The 17,579-nt window shown below is 44.0% G+C and overlaps 1 protein-coding gene across 4 annotated transcripts in view; it reads left to right on the top strand.

Moving 5' to 3' along the window:
- The window catches only part of cita (citron rho-interacting serine/threonine kinase a), a 278,500-nt gene that overhangs the window by 153,980 nt on the left and 106,941 nt on the right, over nucleotides 1-17,579 (top strand). For 3 of the 4 annotated variants that reach the window (XM_038792114.1, XM_038792104.1, XM_038792084.1), the window contains exons 23-28: nucleotides 972-1,146; nucleotides 2,646-2,843; nucleotides 3,809-3,862; nucleotides 6,006-6,203; nucleotides 7,044-7,237; nucleotides 8,458-8,593. In XM_038792114.1, the coding sequence (XP_038648042.1) occupies nucleotides 972-1,146; nucleotides 2,646-2,843; nucleotides 3,809-3,862; nucleotides 6,006-6,203; nucleotides 7,044-7,237; nucleotides 8,458-8,593 (955 nt within the window). Of the gene's footprint in view, nucleotides 1-971; nucleotides 1,147-2,645; nucleotides 2,844-3,808; nucleotides 3,863-6,005; nucleotides 6,204-7,043; nucleotides 7,238-8,457; nucleotides 8,609-17,579 lie in introns of all 4 variants that reach the window. The other variant, XM_038792094.1, reaches the window with a different exon arrangement.

Below are 17,579 nucleotides of genomic sequence, written 5' to 3'. Positions count from 1 at the left end.
ATGATCGACACCTGGGACCAATGCTGAAACCAGTGTTCTTGTGAACTGCATGACTAGGAAAGTTGAGAGGACTTTAAACTAAATAATGGGGACAAGGGATCAAATGATGGTACATGTGTTGTATCAAAGAGATGAGGGAAGAGACCAAGATATTAATGGGGGAAATGATACATAGATTGTGACAGGAAGGGGCAGAGTGCAAGTCTAAGAGCAAATCAACAGATGAGGCTAGAGATTACAAAAATAATAAAATAATAATAATAAGGATAACACTTGAGGCACTAACTGAATGTATGTAGCATTGGACAAAAACAGATGAACTGATAGTGCAAATGGAGATTGATCAGGATGATCTAATAACCATGACAAAGATATGACTGCAGGGTGGCATAGATTGGGACCTGAATATTGAAGGGTATCTGACATTTAGGCAGGATAGGAAGTGAGAAAACTGTGGAGGATTGGTTCTGTTAATTAAAGATGGACATTAGCGCAACACCGTAACTTCATTGAAGCCAACTTGTGACAATAAGCTATTATTATTATTAGAGAAGGTTGATCTAAGTTCAGGAAACCAAGATACAGAAGCGGTTTGGGTAGATGAGAAGAACGATAAAGGCAAGAAGTCTCTTGTGGGAGTGGTGTGTAGGACTCCCAAAAGTAATCACGTGGTAGGGCAGGATATCAAAGAAGAAATAGTGTTTTTTCTTCAGAAAGGTGATTGCAGAAGATGCTGTATAAATGTAAGTCTTTCGCTTTTAGCTGGATTGCTAATTTACAATATGAGGAACAGTGTAAGTGAGGGGCAAATGAAAAATGCCAGATAAATAAACAAAATGAAAGGCTGTTTAAACCTTGGTAAACAATTTGAAGGACGCTCTCTTGGCCAACCAATGTCCTTTAGCCTGGCTAGCTGCCACGTACAACTATTGAACATATTTGTAATTGCAACTGTCCAAATTTCATCACAGGAAGGCACAGGAAGAGATGATTGCAGAACTCCGGCAGCAGAAGTTTTACTTGGAGACTCAGGCGGGGAAGCTGGATGCTCACAACCAGAAACTGGAGGAACAAATGGATAAAATCAACCAGGGTGAACAAAGCAGAAAAAGCAAACTACTAGAGGTTGAGAGCAAGCTCAGGGAGGTGAGAGTATACAAATGACAATAACATCCAAGTAACATCCAAGTTAACAGCCAGTGTTAATGATGTGAAATTCGTATTTGAATTGATGAGTGGCAAGTAAAATTCACGCCACACATGTTCCAGGTAATGATCACCTCCATCAAGAGAGAATCTAACCATCTCCCCATGACATTTGCATCACTGAATCGCTCCACCATCAATGACCTGAGGATTACTATTGACCAGAAACTTAACTAGATCAGCCATATAAATAATGTAGCTACAAGGCAGGTCAGAGGCTGGGAACAGTCCTACCTCCCCAAAGTCTGTCCACCATCTACAAGGCACTTCCGGAATGTGATGGAATTCTGGCCTCTTGCCTGCAGCTCCCACAACACTGAAGAAGCTCGACACCATCCAGGGCAAAGCAGCCCACTTGATTGGCCCATCCATCACCTTAAACATTCAATCCCTCCACCGCTGACACACAGTGGCAGTACTGTGTACCATATCCAAGATGCACTGCAGCAACTCGGCAACTCTCCTTCAGCAGAACCTTCAAAACCCAATACCTCTACCACCTCGAAGAACAAGCGTAGTAAATGCATGGGAACTCCACTACCTGGAAGTACCCCATCAGGCCACACACCACACTGACTTGGAACTGTATTTCCATTTCTTAACTGTCGCTAGGCCAAAATCCCGAAACTTCTCCGCAACAATGCTGTGGGTGTACCTACCGCACATGGACTGCAGTGGTTCAAGTCAACTCAGCACCACCATCTCAAGCAATTAAGGGCAGAAAATAAATGCTGTCCTAGCCATCGACACCCTCATCCCACGAGACAATAAAAAAACTATGTTAATAGGTGTCTGTTATTTGATTTGTAATAGCAGTCGTGGTTTTGGAAACTGATATTTCTACAGGTGTAAACTCATCAATGATTGATAACAGTGGGCTTCTACTATGGTGACTAATTATCTTTAACCAATAAGACCCCACAAAGAAAGGAAAAACTGTGTAAAACTCAGAATTTACAACTTGTATTTGTGCTGGGTTTTTAATGTAATTAGAAAGCCTTCAGGTGCTACCGAGTATGCTCGAGTCCGAGATATTAGGACAAATGACCAAAAGCATGGTCAAAGAGCATGTTAAAGAAGGAAGGAGAGGTAGGTAGATTTAAGGAGGGAATCCAGAACTTGGGGCCTTAGCAGCTGAAGGCATGGGCACCAATCAAGAGGCTGAAATTCAAGTATAGCTAACTGAGCTGTGTGGCTGGAGGAGATTAGTGATGGGCAGGGATCACGCAACGAAGGGTTTTGAAAAAAAGATAAGAATTTTTAGGTTGTGGCATTGCTTAAAATGGGAGCCAAATTTAATTTATGAGATGCCATCTGGTAATGCTATAAATACACCAATTCAGTTTGCTTTTCCTAGCAGTAACCTTGTAAAATTAGTACAGATTGCAGCAAACATTGCTGTTTGCTATATTGGAATCTTACTTCTTGCTATTCCACAGGTCAGCTTGGAACATGAGCAGCAGAAATTGGAACTGAAGAAACAGGGGAATGAATTACAGCTGGCATTGCAGGAAAAGGAGGCTCAGATTCGGAATCTGCAAAGTACAAAATCTGCCCTGGAGAACCAGTTGCAAATGGCCAAGGCAGAGCTGGAGGAGACCACTGCTGAGGCAGAGGAGGAGATCCAATCTCTGAGGGTCAGTGGCATCATTGTGCCTAATCTCAGTGCTGGTTCTTTTTAATATAAATTTAGTGTATCCAATTCATTTTTTTCCAATTAAGGGGCAATTTAGCATGGCCAGTCCACCTACCCTGCACATCTTTGGGTCGTGGGGGCGAAACCCACGCAAACACTGGGAGAATGTGCAAACTCCACACAGTGACCCAGAGCCGGGATCGAACCTGGGACCTCGGAGCCGTGAGACTACAGGGCTAACCCACTGTGCCACCGTGCTGCCCTTCTATGTGCAGGGTTGATACCAGCTGTTTATTTTTAGAATATTCCCTGGATGATGCCTTTCAAGATTTTGGAAAGCTGTGCAGTCGGAGGAAAAGTGTAATTTTCTGTCATTTGTGATGTAACCAAGGCAACAATCCGTTTCTGAGCAAGCTCTTTACAATGCCATGGGCATAACAGGACTATGAAGTGTGTTTTAACTAGAGATATCTTTGCCAGTGTGTAATATCTGAAACCATCCCTGACATTTGAGGGAGACTTTGACTAACATCAATGCACAGTCATCCTTTGTTACTTCTGATTTATCCTTTGTGATAATGTGAATACTGCCCACAAATCACTGCCTCCAATTATTTAGTCATGGAATGCTGCACCCTGTTATCACATTGGAGGAAACGCTACACAAAATGTCTATGCCCATCTGCGATATTTGATGTATAGAGATAAGTAATGACAGGAGCGAATAAGTTAAATCTAATTTTAACATATGGATGGATTGGATTTATTTATTATCACGTGTACCAAGGTACAGTGAAAAGTAGTTTTCTGCGAGCAGCTCAACGGATCATTAAGTACATGAAAAGAAAAGGAGATCAAATAAAATACATAATAGGGCATTATGTGATAAATCAGTATAACACATTGTTTATGATATAGTAAAGCTACTTGGTAAAACCTTGTGATAATATGTTTCTCTTTACTCAGGCGCACCGTGATGAGATTCACAACAAGTTTGAAGCCCTTCGAGAGAGTTGCACTGTATGTACTGAGCACTTTAAACAGTTTACTCTCATTGCAAACCCTCGTGCTAACAGATTTTTAATTGTGTTATTGCTGAAATATTGGGACTGATCAAGGAATCTCTGTCCAAGAGAATGGAGTATATAATGATGTCTAACTATGTGCTTTGACTCGCGGCAGCTGCCTTTTTAATGGAGTTTTTATTATTCTTTCATGGGTTGTGGGTGTCGCTGGCCAGCATTTATTGTCCATCCCTACTTGCCCTTGAGAAGGTGGCAAGTTGCCTTCTTGAACCGCTGCAGTCCATGTTGTGCAGGTACATCTATAGAGCTGTTACGGAGCGAGTTACAGGATTTTGACCTAGCAACAGTGCAGGAATGGCACAATAGTTCCGAGTCATGATAGGGTGGCTTGGAGAGGAGATTACATTCAGTGGTGTTCTTATGTATCTGCTGCCCTTAGCCTTCTAGATGATTGAGGTCATGGATATGGAAGGCACTGTTGAAGAAGCCATGGTGAGTTGCTGCCATGCACCTTGTTAATGGTGCATATTGTTGCCATTGTGCATTGATGGTGGAGGGAATGGAAAATGAAAGATGAAGGGAATGAATAGGATGCCAATCAAGTGTCAAGCTTCTTGAGTATTGTTGGAGCTGCACTAATCTAGGAAAGTGGAGAGTGGTCCATTACACTCCTGACTTGTGCATTGTAGATAGTGGACACGCTTTGGGCGTCAGGAGGCAAGTTATTCTGCACCTTGAACTCTTCACCTCTGACCTACTCGTGGAGCTGCAGTAACTATACAGCTGGTCCAGTTCAGTAACTGGTCGACAGGAAGTTAATAGTGGGGAATTCAGTGATGGCACTGCCATTGAATGTCATGGGCTGAAGGTTGGATTTTCCCTTGTTGGATATTGTCATTGCCTGGCACTTCTGTGGTGCGAATGTTACTTACCACTTATCAGCCCACGTCTGAATGTTGCCAGGTCTTGCTGCACATGGGCACAGGCTACTTCTGTATCTGAGGAGTTGCGACCTGTGCAATCATTAACAAACTTTTCCACTTCTGACCTGATGATGTGAGGAAGGTCATTGATGAAGCAGCTGGGGATGGCACAATTTGGACTAGGCTTGACTGAGTTCCAGAGGTGAAAGTGCAAATATGATAAATCGTTGCACAGCACAGTTCCCAGTGTTATATTTTGGGTCTTTCTCAGATTATGTATATATTTTACGTACCTCCGACCCAACACTCACTGACTTTGAAGTTATCTTGACTAACCTCAACACCAAAGTTGATCTTGTAATATGATTAGATAAGTAACAGGAATAAACCTTCCTGATCTATTTTATCTCCTTTGATCAGCCAGTGCTTCTGCAGGATTCATTTCCTGACTTCAATAATCCTTGAGAATGCCATAAGGCTAGACCTGATTTTAGGTTTATACTATCAATCAGATTTATTGAACAAATGTGCAAATGAATAAATAAGAATAGAGCACATATTTTTGTTAAAAGTGTATTAGGACTTCAAAAGGAAAATAAAAGGTTGCAGTGCATATCCTAAATTACTATTCTCTGTAGTCCTTCTGAGTTGCATAGTGATCCTTCCCCCCCCCCCCCCCCCCCCCCCCAACTTGACCCAAAGCCACCTATTTTGGCAGGGGTTGAAAGTTCCCTTAATGAGTCGCTGGTATTTGAGGCTCCCAAACGTGAGCAGGCCATATCCATTTAGCTTTGGGGAGGAAGTTTCAGGTAGTAAGAGGACTGTACATTAGGCATTAAAAGACAATTTGTTTTTTTGCTGGGATTTGAGGCTGTCATTGGTATGTAGAGGAAATGTGTGTTCAATGGAGGGGAGGCAGGTCCTAATTATTTACTTAATGGACACTGACTGAAATTATTTACTCAATAAATTGACAAGTGAGTGAATTGTAACAGAATGAGATGAAAGGATAGAGTATATTTGGTGAATTAAATATTGGAATTAATGATGCTTATTTAATAAAATGAGCTAGAACTCAGATTTTATTCAAATGCATTGAATTCCTAAATATCATGCAGTGATTGTCAGGTTGTACTGGGGGCATTTCTTTTAGGTCACACATGCAAATACACAAAAGATTAGGCTGCTTATGTGATCCTGTTGTTTTTGGGACAGGTCATCTCTGATCTGGAGGAACAGTTAAACCATCTGAGCCAGGAAAATGCTGAGCTGAACAGTCAGAACTACTTCCTGACCAAGCAGCTCGAAGAGTTGTCATGTGTTGGAGATGAGCGAGCCCAGCTCCGGCAGGAAATGGGCAGGATGCGCCAAGAGCTATCTGACCAAGAGCTTCAACTCAGTAACCAAAAACAGGTCAGCGCACACGAACTACCAGTGATTAATTGATCTCAACATGCTCTTCAAACTTTCTAGTTATTCATCATGCCTATTAATTTTTAAAAAGTTGTAAAGACATAGAGGTCGTGGATACAATGAACATATCTGCTTTGAACCATCAGAGCCAGAGTTCTTCTCTGTGATTGTTTAGGAGACCTTGGTACTGACTCGAGGCAGTTGGCTAATGTTTGATTGACCAGTTTATCAATCCCATCAGTCAATCTACTAACCTGTTAACGTGAACAGTCTGAACATCAACTAGCACTGAGAAATCAGAATTAAAAGAATAGTGTTGATTTTCACAGATAATGTGGGTAGCACGGTAGCATTGTGGATAGCACAATTGCTTCACAGCTCCAGGGTCCCAGGTTCGATTCTGGCTTGGGTCACTGTCTGTGCGGAGTCTGCACATCCTCCCCGTGTGTGCGTGGGTTTCTTCCGGGTGCTCCGGTTTCCTCCCACAGTCCAAAGATGTGCAGGTTGGGTTTGATTGGCCATGATAAATTGCCCTTAGTGCCCAAAATTGCCCTTAGTGTTGGGTTGGGTTATGGGGATAGGGTGGAGGTGTTAATCTTGGGTAGGGTGCTCTTTTCAAGAGCCGGTGCAGACTCGATGGGCCAAATGGCCTCCTTCTGCACTGTAAATTCTATGAAATTATTGGTAAATGAACATTTTATACACTCGGTGAAATTTCAGTTTGGCATCTTGAATACTGGAAGAAACTGCAGCATTTATTGCTCCGTTATATATCTGACACATTCCCTCATTCAAATAGACCTTTTCAATCATGCCTCTTTTATTCCATTTCTCTTTCAGACTATAGAGACACTAAAGACCACCTGCTCAATGCTAGAAGAGCAGGTAATGGATTTGGAAACATTGAATGATGAACTCCTTGAGAAAGAAAGGCAATGGGAAACTTGGAAAGCAGAGTTTGAAGAAGAAAAATCACAACTTGAGCGGCACATCCAAGAAATGAAGAGGTTACTGGATATGGAAAAGCAGAGCAGGTACGGTAATGTAAGAGGAAATACTGAGCTATGAATAGTGCATGGTGTAGTGGACAATTGAGTGGGTATGGATACTGAAGCAGGTATTTTAATATTGTTAACAGTGTATCAGGGGATCAGAACTATACTGTTCAGGGGGAGAGAAATCCTCTTTCCCTGATATGGTATCACAAACAAAACGTGAATTGTTGATGCAACTTTCTTCCCTAAACTGCAGAAATCATTAAATTCACTATTTTCAATCCAAATTCTGTTTGCACTGCTATAAATAGAATGCGTCGTGGCTAGTCGTGATTCATGAATACATCTCTGCTTGTGAGATATCCAGTCCTCTATTGTGTAGATATTTCATAAAAGTCACGGTTGTCATGACGGCTACTGTTGATTATAAAAATGTTCTAATGCAGCTTTTGGAGCTGAATGCTTAAATTATTAAAATCCATTTATCCTCCTGCCTCCAATCCTATTTAAACGACTGAACTGCCTTTCATTTTAAAAAATGAACAAAATATTTCTTGATAGCTGCGATTTTCTTTTCTCGTCTATTTTACTCTGCACTCAGAATGAATGTACATGCATTTTCTATTTTTGTACTTGCTCAATGTATTGCAAAATTTATGGACGTCTCTTGCATTACCTAGAAATATTTAAATTATGCATTGTCTCTAGTTTCTTGGAAAATACAGTAATTCCAAGCTTTTCCTGCAGTTGTTTTTAGAGTAGTGATGTGTGGGAAAACAATGACATTTATTAGTTGTCCATGGAAGAATGTTTCAGGCAGTTAGAGATCAGCACACACACTTGCCCACTCTTATGGACCTTACCTACTAAGCGTGGAGAATAAACTATTACCAGGAAATGTTAATCAACAAGCCTGGAGAGCTTGCATGTAACACACATAGAATACATAGAATTTACAGTGCAGAAGGAGGCCATTCGGCCCATCGAGTCTGCATCGGCTCCTGGAAAGAGCACCCTACGCAAGGTTAACACCTATCCCCACACATTTTTGTGTTTCAGTCCTATGCCAGTATATACACTCAGGCCCAGCTGCTTCATCTTTCCTGCCCAGTCAAGGTCACTCATGCATTAATTCTCCCAGTTTACTGCTAGAACGTGTTTCCTACACTTGTGCAGCCTTGTCATTACGTGGTTACTGATCCAAAATGGATGTGTGTATTATGTTTTTTTTTCTGGTTTACCTTCCTTTAATTTCACAGAATGCGTGCAGACCAGCGTGGCAATGAATCCCGTCAGGCTGTGGAATTGGCTGTGAAGGAACACAAAGCCGAGATCTTGACCCTACAACATTCTTTGAAAGAACAGAAACTGAAGGCGGAAAGCCTTTCGGACACGGTGAGTTTCTGCCCGATAGGTACACCTGAATTTACTTCAGGACATTACTTTAGAGGTGTGTAACACACTTGCCAAAGTTTGATTGCAAGACAAATTGCTCAGATAAGCAGTTCAGTTTAGCTGGTCAACAACATGATGTTTATGAGATAGTATCAAAAAAAAAAAAAAAATTCTTGTCAGAATAATGCTGATGGCGTGCATTCTCTCTACTTATATTTGTGGCAGTGTTTCAGTAAGAGACGTGATACAGACGGTCAGCTTTTCAGGTGACCACATAGTGATGATGGTGTACTCTTGACCTTCCATCACAAAAACAAAATCACAGAAGGAACCTTTTTAAAAAAAGGTAAACCTGGGTGATAAGTAATTGCCCAAAATACAAGTTGAAAGAGTAGAGGAAAATATTAGGTAATTCAAGAAGTATTGGTTAAGTGGCAGCGAGCTTGTACTGTTGAAAGTGTGTGATTCGAAAAAGGGGAGACAAAGATAATAGCTCCATGGTTTGGAAGCCATGGAGAAATGAAGAATATATGAGGAGCTTTGGTTTAAGTGTAAGGAAGAAAAGCAGCACGTGGGATGGTATATTTAAAAACTCCGAAGCTGCAGCAATGCAAAATTCAGAAGTCCACTAGCATTTCATGGGAGTGAGAGAATGGTCACTTCTCAGACGACAGGCTTTTCCTTCTATCCACCTGAGATGGCATTCTTAGTTATGGGACCTGTATTCAAGTGCTGGTTATCTTGTGTGGACGATGAAATGTTTATCATGAAAGTGCAAGCAGGCTCTTGGAGACCGCTTTAGCAGAAAAGGAGATGCAGGCATTTTGTTTTGAGGTGAGAAGAGAATTGATGTCAGTAGGGAAGTAAGGGAAGACCCAGTAAATATGAGAGGGGAGATAACTGCTATCTGTGTTTAAAGTGTTCAAGAAGTTGTGAGCATTGTGCGTGTTGCCTGATAAGTGGAATGATCCACAGAAGAACGTATGGCTGTGCGGAGTCTGCACGTCCTCCCCTGTGTGAGTGGGTTTCCTCCGGGTGCTCCGGTTTCCTCCCACAGTCCAAAGAGTGTGCGGGTTAGGTGGATTGGCCATGCTAAATTGCCCGTAGTGTCCTAAAAAGTAAGGTTAAGGGGGGGTTGTTTGGGTTACGGGTATAGGGTGGATACGTGGGTTTGAGTAGGGTGATCATTGCTCGGCACAACATCGAGGGCCGAAGGGCCTGTTCTGTGCTGTACTGTTCTATGTTCTATGTATGGCATTTGATGATGAGTGAAGCAGGCATTGTGTGGGTGAGAAGGCTGAGCTTACGGAACTCTGATAATTGGGACTGAGACACAGATAATGTTAAAGGAGAATCCATAAACATGGCTTTGGGAGAAGTATAACCTTGATTTTAAAGAATTATGCACATCTGAACAAATTTTGCCTTTGGAAAAGTCCACAATAATGGCCAGTGATTGACTAAACTGAAACCAGAGTGTGGATATTTCATCACATAGACATAAAAAGGGTTTTCTATATGAGAAACAGCAACCTGTGGGTGGGAAACATAGAATCCCTATAGTGCAGAAGCAGGCCATTCAGCCCATCGAGTCTGCATTGGCCCCTGCTCCAATAGAGCACCCTACCTTGGCCCAATCCCCTGCCCTATCCCTGTAACCCCACCTAATCTTTGGACAGGAAGGGGCAATTTCGCGTGGCAAATTCACATAACCTGCACATCTTTGGATTGTGGGAGGAAACCGGAGCACCCGGAGGAAACCCACGTAGACACTGAGGGAAAGTGCAAACTCCACACAGACAGTCATCACAGGTCAGAATCAAACCCTGCTCCCTGGGCTGTGAGGCAGCATTGCTAACCACAGCACTGTTGTGCCACCCATTGGGAGCAATAAAGTAGCAGTTTAAAATAAACCAAGAATTGTAGCTTTCTTCCTTATCCTACTCTTCTCTCCCATGGTTTCTTTTTCTACGGTGAAAATTGTCAACTCCATGTAGGTGTTTCTAATAGGTGAGAGGCTGATTTATTTCATCTGCTAAGTTTTGAAAGACATCCCAACATGCCCTCTGCAAAAAGGGATGTTTGGTTGAAGCATGTGTTGACTCATTATTTCCCAGCTTTCCTATAACTTGCTTTGAAAGCATTGCAGTTTCATCTCGCATGCAATCTCGTCTCACAATAGGACATTATATCCTGGATACTATCAGTGATAAGGAAAGACACGTAGTGTGTATTCATATAAAACACTGGCCTGATGCAAAGGAAAAGATTCTGGAAGTTACCATGTAACACTTATGTAATGCTTTTTTCTTTCGTGGAATGCACATTGATGTAATCTGGAGTTTAAACTTGCTTCGAGTAGCCAGTGAGTCAGTTGTGTGGATGAAGACACAAAATTTGGCAGAAGCTGCTCCCATCCCCATCCACAGGTTGCTGTATCTGATATAATGTCGATGTGTTGAAACCAGCACTCTGGTTTCATTTTGGTTAATCACTGGCCATTGTGGACATTTTCAAAGCTAAAATTTATTTAGATGCATAGGATAAATTTTTCAAAAAGGTTATGAGGTGGATTCTCCGCCGCAGCTGAGTTCATGATGTGACAGAGAATCGCGCATCGGGTAATAAACTGGCACCAATCACATTCCATTCTGCTGTTTCGGTCCCCCGGTGACAGAATTGTGCATTGGGGAATAAACTGGCACCAATCCCATTCCATTCCGATGTTCCGGTCCCCCCGTGACAGCGAGCTACACTGGTGCAAGTATTTTAAAGTGTGACACAATGGACCATGGGTAGGTCGAGGGGGGGGTAAGTATTTAACGTTGGAGCCCCCAAAGTCCGTCAGAGGGCCCGCCCTCCTTACCACAATGCAAATCCAGCCTCCCATATAAGAACCCCCCCAAATATCAGAGACGCTGCCCCATGTATCAGAGATGCCCCCCCCACCATCACCATATCAGAGAGGACCCCCCCCATCTGCAGATCAGAAACTGAACTGCACTCACCATATTAATACTGTGACTACCAGAGCAGGTCTTAGGCTAGGAATCCTACGGCGAGTAACTCGCCATACCCCCCCAAACACTGTCCACCATCTACAAGTGTGTCAGGAGTGTAAGGGAATACTCTCTATTTGTCTGAATGAGGGCAGCCCCAACAACACTCAAGAAGCTCTACATCTGCACCTGCACAAGTGACCCGAGGAGTTCGACGGAAGGCAAGCATCCAGCAGAGGGCAGCAGAGCAGAGCTTCTGATTGGCTGTTCCGGGGAGATTTGCATACGTGCAATGCGGTCAGCGTAAGTTGAAGGTGCACCTGCACAAGTGACCCGAGGAGTTCGACGGAAGGCAAGCATCCAGCAGAGCAGAGCTTCTGATTGGCTGTTCCGGGGAGATTTGCATACGTGCAGTGCGGTCAGCGTAAGTTGAAGGTGCACCTGCACAAGTGACCCGAGGAGTTCGACGGAAGGCAAGCATCCAGCAGAGGGCAGCAGAGCAGAGCTTCTGATTGGCTGTTCCGGGGAGATTTGCATACGTGCAGTGCGGTCAGCGTAAGTTGAAGGTGGTTTGTGAAGAGGCTGTTCTCGAATGACAGCTTTACCCGAAACACTACTTCCGTAGTGTCTCCCACCCATCCTCCTCCTCTAACCAAAAAAAAGTTCTGTCCGTTGGATTGCTAAACTAACAAGTTTTTTATTTTTATTTTTCAGTAGTTGGGAAGTTAGTTCAGTGGGAATGGAGGCTAGGGCAGTTGAATGTTCCTCCTGCAGAATGTGGGAGGAAAGGGTCACCTCTAGTGTCCCTTCTGACTACATCTGCGGGAAGTGCACCCAACTCCAGCTCCTCGAGAGCCGCGTTAGGGACCTGGAGCTGGATGAACTTCGGATCATTCGGGAGGCGGAGGAAGTTATTGAGAGGAGTTATAGGGAGGTAGTCACACCTCAGGTAAAAGAAGAAGGTAGATGGGTTACCGTCAGGGGAGGGAGAGGGAACTGGCAGGCAGTGCAAGGATCCCCTGTGGTCGTTCCCCTCTAAAACAAGTATACCGTTTTGGATACTGTTGCGGGGGACGACTTACCAGGGGTAAGCAATAGGGCACAGTTCTCTGGCACAGAGTCTGTCCCTGTTGCTCAGAAGGGAAGGGAGAGAGGAACAGAGCACTTGTCATTGGGGACTCCATAGTTAGAGGAACAGACAGGAGGTTCTGTGGGAACGAAAGAGACTCACGGTTGGTGTGTTGCCTCCCAGGTGCCAGGGTCCGTGATGTCTCTGATCGTGTTTTTGGGATCCTTAAGGGGGAGGGGGAGCAGCCCCAAGTCGTGGTCCACATAGGTACCAACGACATAGGTAGGAAGAGAGATGGGGATTTGAGACAGAAATTCAGGGAGCTAGGGTGGAAGCTGAGAGCTAGAACAAACAGAGTTGTTATCTCTGGGTTGTTACCCGTGACACGTGCTAGCGAAGTGAGAAATAAAGAGAGAGAGGAGTTGAACACGTGGCTACAGGGATGGAGCAGGAGGGAGGGTTTTGGTTTCCTGGATAATTGGGGCTCATTCTGGGGTAGGTGGGACCTCTACAAACAGGATGGTCTTCACCTGAACCAGAGGGGTACCAATATCCTGGGGGGGAGATTTGCTAGTGCTCTTTGGGGGGGTTTAAACTAATTCAGCAGGGGGATGGGAACCTAAATTGTAGTCCCAGTGTACAGGATGTTGAGAGTAGTGAGGTCAGGGATAGGGTTAAAAGTTCGAAAGAGGGCACCGGCAAGCAAGACGCTGGTTTGAAGTGTGTCTACTTCAATGCCAGGAACATCCGGAATAAGGTGGGTGAGCTTGCATCATAGGTTGGTACCTGGGATCTCGATATTGTGGCGATTTCGGAGACATGGGTAGAGCAGGGACAGGAATGGTTGTTGCAGGTTCCAGGATTTAGATGTTTCTGTAAGAACAGAAAAGATGGTAAAAGAGGGGGGGGGTGTGGCATTGTTAATCAAGGAAAGTATTACGGCGGTAGAAAGGACTTTTGAGGACTCGTCTACTGAGGTTGTATGGGCCGAGGTTAGGAACAGGAGAGGAGAGGTCGCCCTGTTGGGAGTTGTCTATAGACCTCCGAATAGTTCCAGAGATGTAGAGGAAAGGATTGCAAAGATGATTCTCGACAGGAGCGAGAGTAACAGGGTAGTTGTTATGGGGGACTTTAACTTTCCAATATTGACTGGAAATACTATAGTTCGAGTACTATAGATGGGTCAGTTTTTGTACAGTGTGTGCAGGAGGGTTTTCTGACACAGTATGTAGACAGGCCAACAAGGGGCGATGCCACATTGGATTTGGTACTGGGTAATGAACCCGGCCAGGTGTTAGATTTAGATGTAGGTGAGCACTTTGGTGATAGTGATCACAACTCGGTTATGTTTACTTTAGCAATGGGCAGGGATAGGTATATACCGCAAGGCAAGAATTATAGCTGGGGGAAAGGCAATTGTGATGCTATTCGGTAAGATTTAGGATATATAGGATGGGGAAGGAAACTGCAGGGGATGGGTACAATCGAAATGTGGATCTTTTTCAAGGAACAGCTACTGCGTGTCCTTGATAAGTATGTACCTGTCAGGCAGGGAGGAAGTTGTCGAGCAAGGGAACCGTGGTTTACTAAGGAAGTTGAAGCACTTGTCAAGAGGAAGAAGAAGGCTTATGTTAGGATGAGACATGAAGGCTCAGTTAGGGCACTTGAGAGTTACAAGTTAGCCAGGAAGGACCTAAAGGGAGAGTTAAGAAGAGCGAGGAGGAGGACACGAAAAGTCGTTGGCGGATAGGATCAAGGAAAACCCTAAGGCTTTCTATAGATATATCAGGAACAAAAGAATGACTAGAGTAAGATTAGGGCCAATCAATGATAGTAGTGGAAGTTGTGTGTGGAATCAGAGGAGATAGGGGAAGCGTTAAATGGATATTTTCGTCAGTGTTTACACTGGAGAAGACAATGTTGTCGAGGAGAACACTCGGGTTCAGTCGACCAGGCTAGATGGAATTGAGGTTCAAAAGGAGGAGATGTTAGCAATTTTGGAAAATGTCAAAATAGATAAGTCCCCTGGGCCAGATGGGATTTATCCTAGGATTCTCTGGGAAGCCAGGGAGGAGATGCAGAGCCTTTGTCCTTGATCTTTATGTCGTCTTTGTCGACAGGAATAGTGCCGGAAGACTGGAGGATAGCAAATGTTGTCCCCTTGTTCAAGAAGGGGAGTAGAGACAACCCTGGTAATTATAGACCTGTGAGCCTTACTTCGGTTGTGGATAAAATGTTGGAAAAGGTTATAAGAGATAGGGTTTATAATCATCTTGAAAAGAACAAGTTGATTAGCGATAGTCAACACGGTTTTGTGAAGGGTAGGTCATGCCTCACAAACCTTATTGAGTTTTTTGAGAAGGTGACCAAATAGGTGGATCAGGGTAAAGTGGTTAATGTGGTGTATATGGATTTCAGTAAGGCGTTTGATAAGGTTCCCCACGGTAGGCTATTGCAGAAAATAAGGAAGTATGGGATTGAAGGTGATTTAGCGGTTTGGATCAGTAATTGGCTAGCTGAAAGAAGACAGAGGGTGGTGGTTGATGGCAAATGTTCATCCTGGAGTTCAGTTACTAGTGGTGTACCGCAAGGATCTGTTTTGGGGCCACTGCTGTTTGTCATTTTTATAAATGACCTGGAAGAGGGTGTAGAAGGATGGTTAGTAAATTTGCAGATGACACGAAGGTCGGTGGAGTTGTGGATAGTGCTGAAGGATGTTATAGGATACAGAGGGACATAGATAAGCTGCAGAGCTGGGCTGAGAGGTGGCAGATGGAGTTTAATGCGGAAAAGTGTGAGGTGGTTCACTTTGGAAGGAGTAACAGGAATGCAGAGTACTGGGCTAATGGCAAGATTCTTGGTAGGTAGATGAACAGAGAGATCTCGCCATCCAGGTACATAAATCCCTGAAAGTTGCCACCCAGGTTAATAGGGCTGTTAAGGCATATGGTGTGCTAGCCTTTATCAGCAGGGGGATTGAGTTTCGGAGCCACAAGGTCATGCTGCAGCTGTACATAACTCTGGTGCGGCCGCACCTGGAGTACTGCGTGCAGTTCTGGTCACCACATTATAGGAAGGATGTGGAAGCTTTGGAAAGGGTTCAGAGGAGATTTACTAGGATGTTGCCTGGTATGGAGGGAAGGTCTTACGGAAAGGCTCAGGGACTTGAAGTTGTTTTCGTTAGAGAGGAGAAGGCTGAGAGGTGACTTAATAGAGACATATAAGATAGTCAGAGGGTTAGATAGGGTGGACAGTGAGAGTCTTTTCCTCGATGGTGATGACCACACGAGGGGGACATAGCTTAAATTGAGGGGTGGTAGATATAGGACAGATGTCAGAGGCAGTTTCTTTACTCAGAGAGTAGTAGGGGTGTGGAACGCCCTGCCTGCAACAGTAGTAGACTCGCCAACTTTAAGGCATTTAAGTGGTCACTGGATAGACATATGGATGAAAAATGGAATAGTGTAGGTCAGATAGGCTTCAGATGGTTTCACAGGTCGCGCAACATCGAGGGCCGAAGGGCCCGTACTGCGCTGTAGTGTTCTATGTTCTATCATCCAGGACAAAGCAGCCGCTTGATTCCTCCACCACTGCCAAACTGTGGCAGCCGTGTGCACCATCTACAAGATGCACTAACCGTAACTCACCAGGTTCACCACCTGGAGGTTCCCCTCCAAGTCACTCATCACCCTGACTTGGAAAGATATTGATGTTCCTGCACTGTCCGCAACATCCTGGAACTCCCTCCCTAACAGCACTGAGTGTACCTATACCTCGGGGTCTCTATGGTTCAGAAGGCAACTCACCACTTCCTTCGAAAGGCAACTAGGATGGGAATAAATGCTGGCCTAACCACAGTGTCCACATCCCTTAAAATTAATTTTTTAAAAGACCCCCCTGACCCAAATATCAGGAACTCTCCCCATCTGTCCACTCCTGCTTGGAAGCTATCATTGGTGGGTGACCTGGAAATTCCCGGGTAGTGGGGGAGGGTGCAACTTGCGTGGCAGCTGCCGGACCTCTGTCTCAGCCACCCCTCAAAATGCGGCCCAATAGTAGGATTTGGAACGGAATCCTGGGAGCTCCTGCTGTAAACACATTTTTATAGCAAGGGGGGTGAATTGCTCCCAAACGTTGTTCCTTGCGCTACCGCAAGACCAGAGTGATTGTACTGAGGACCGAGAGAACGAGTCGCCCAATGGTGATCTCGCCCAGTAACCTTTTACCAAAGATGCGTTCATGGTTATCTGGCTGTGCAGTAGAGGTGCTGTTCCATGGTATGATGTAAAGTATCACTTTGTCAAAGGAAACAGAAAAATTGATCTGTCATGTTCCAGAATTGAAGCATCACCTGGTTACTGACTCAGTATATTAGTATGTTGCATTCTGTTTTTGTATAAATGGCTCTGCCAGAAATTCTAGCACTTCCTGAAATTGGAAAACAGCCTGAAGAAAGTATATTAAAGTATATTAAAAATGAATTGTGTACTCAAATATGATGTTCCATTAGTTTGGGAGACCTCTAATTTAGTTCTATATTCTACTTGCACATTCGCCCCAGTTTTTTTTTCACTAGATCTTTTTAAAAAAAAATGTATTGGAAGTATTTTCAAATACAGTGCATTTACAGAACAGAAACAAGCAAACAACAAGACAACAGTAAACCGTACACAGTTAACACTATTCCCCCGTACCACCCGTCCACACCCTCTTTTTACACTTAGCCCCCCCAACCTAACAGAACACAAAGAACTCTTTCCCCCCCCCCCCCCCCCCCTACCTGAAATGTCAATGCCCCTTAAAGAAGTCGATGAACATGCTCCACCTTGTGGAGTACACAAGATTTAAATGTGTTGTGATGATTAAAGTTGCACACTGTGCTTCTATTAGTAAAATCATTAATGTTGCTGGTTTTAAT

Source organism: Scyliorhinus canicula, chromosome 1 (genome assembly GCF_902713615.1).
Source record: "Scyliorhinus canicula chromosome 1, sScyCan1.1, whole genome shotgun sequence".
Classification (NCBI taxonomy): Eukaryota; Metazoa; Chordata; class Chondrichthyes; order Carcharhiniformes; family Scyliorhinidae; genus Scyliorhinus; species Scyliorhinus canicula.
The sequence above is the reverse complement of the archived record's forward strand: the minus strand, read 5'-3'. Positions and strand labels throughout refer to the sequence as shown.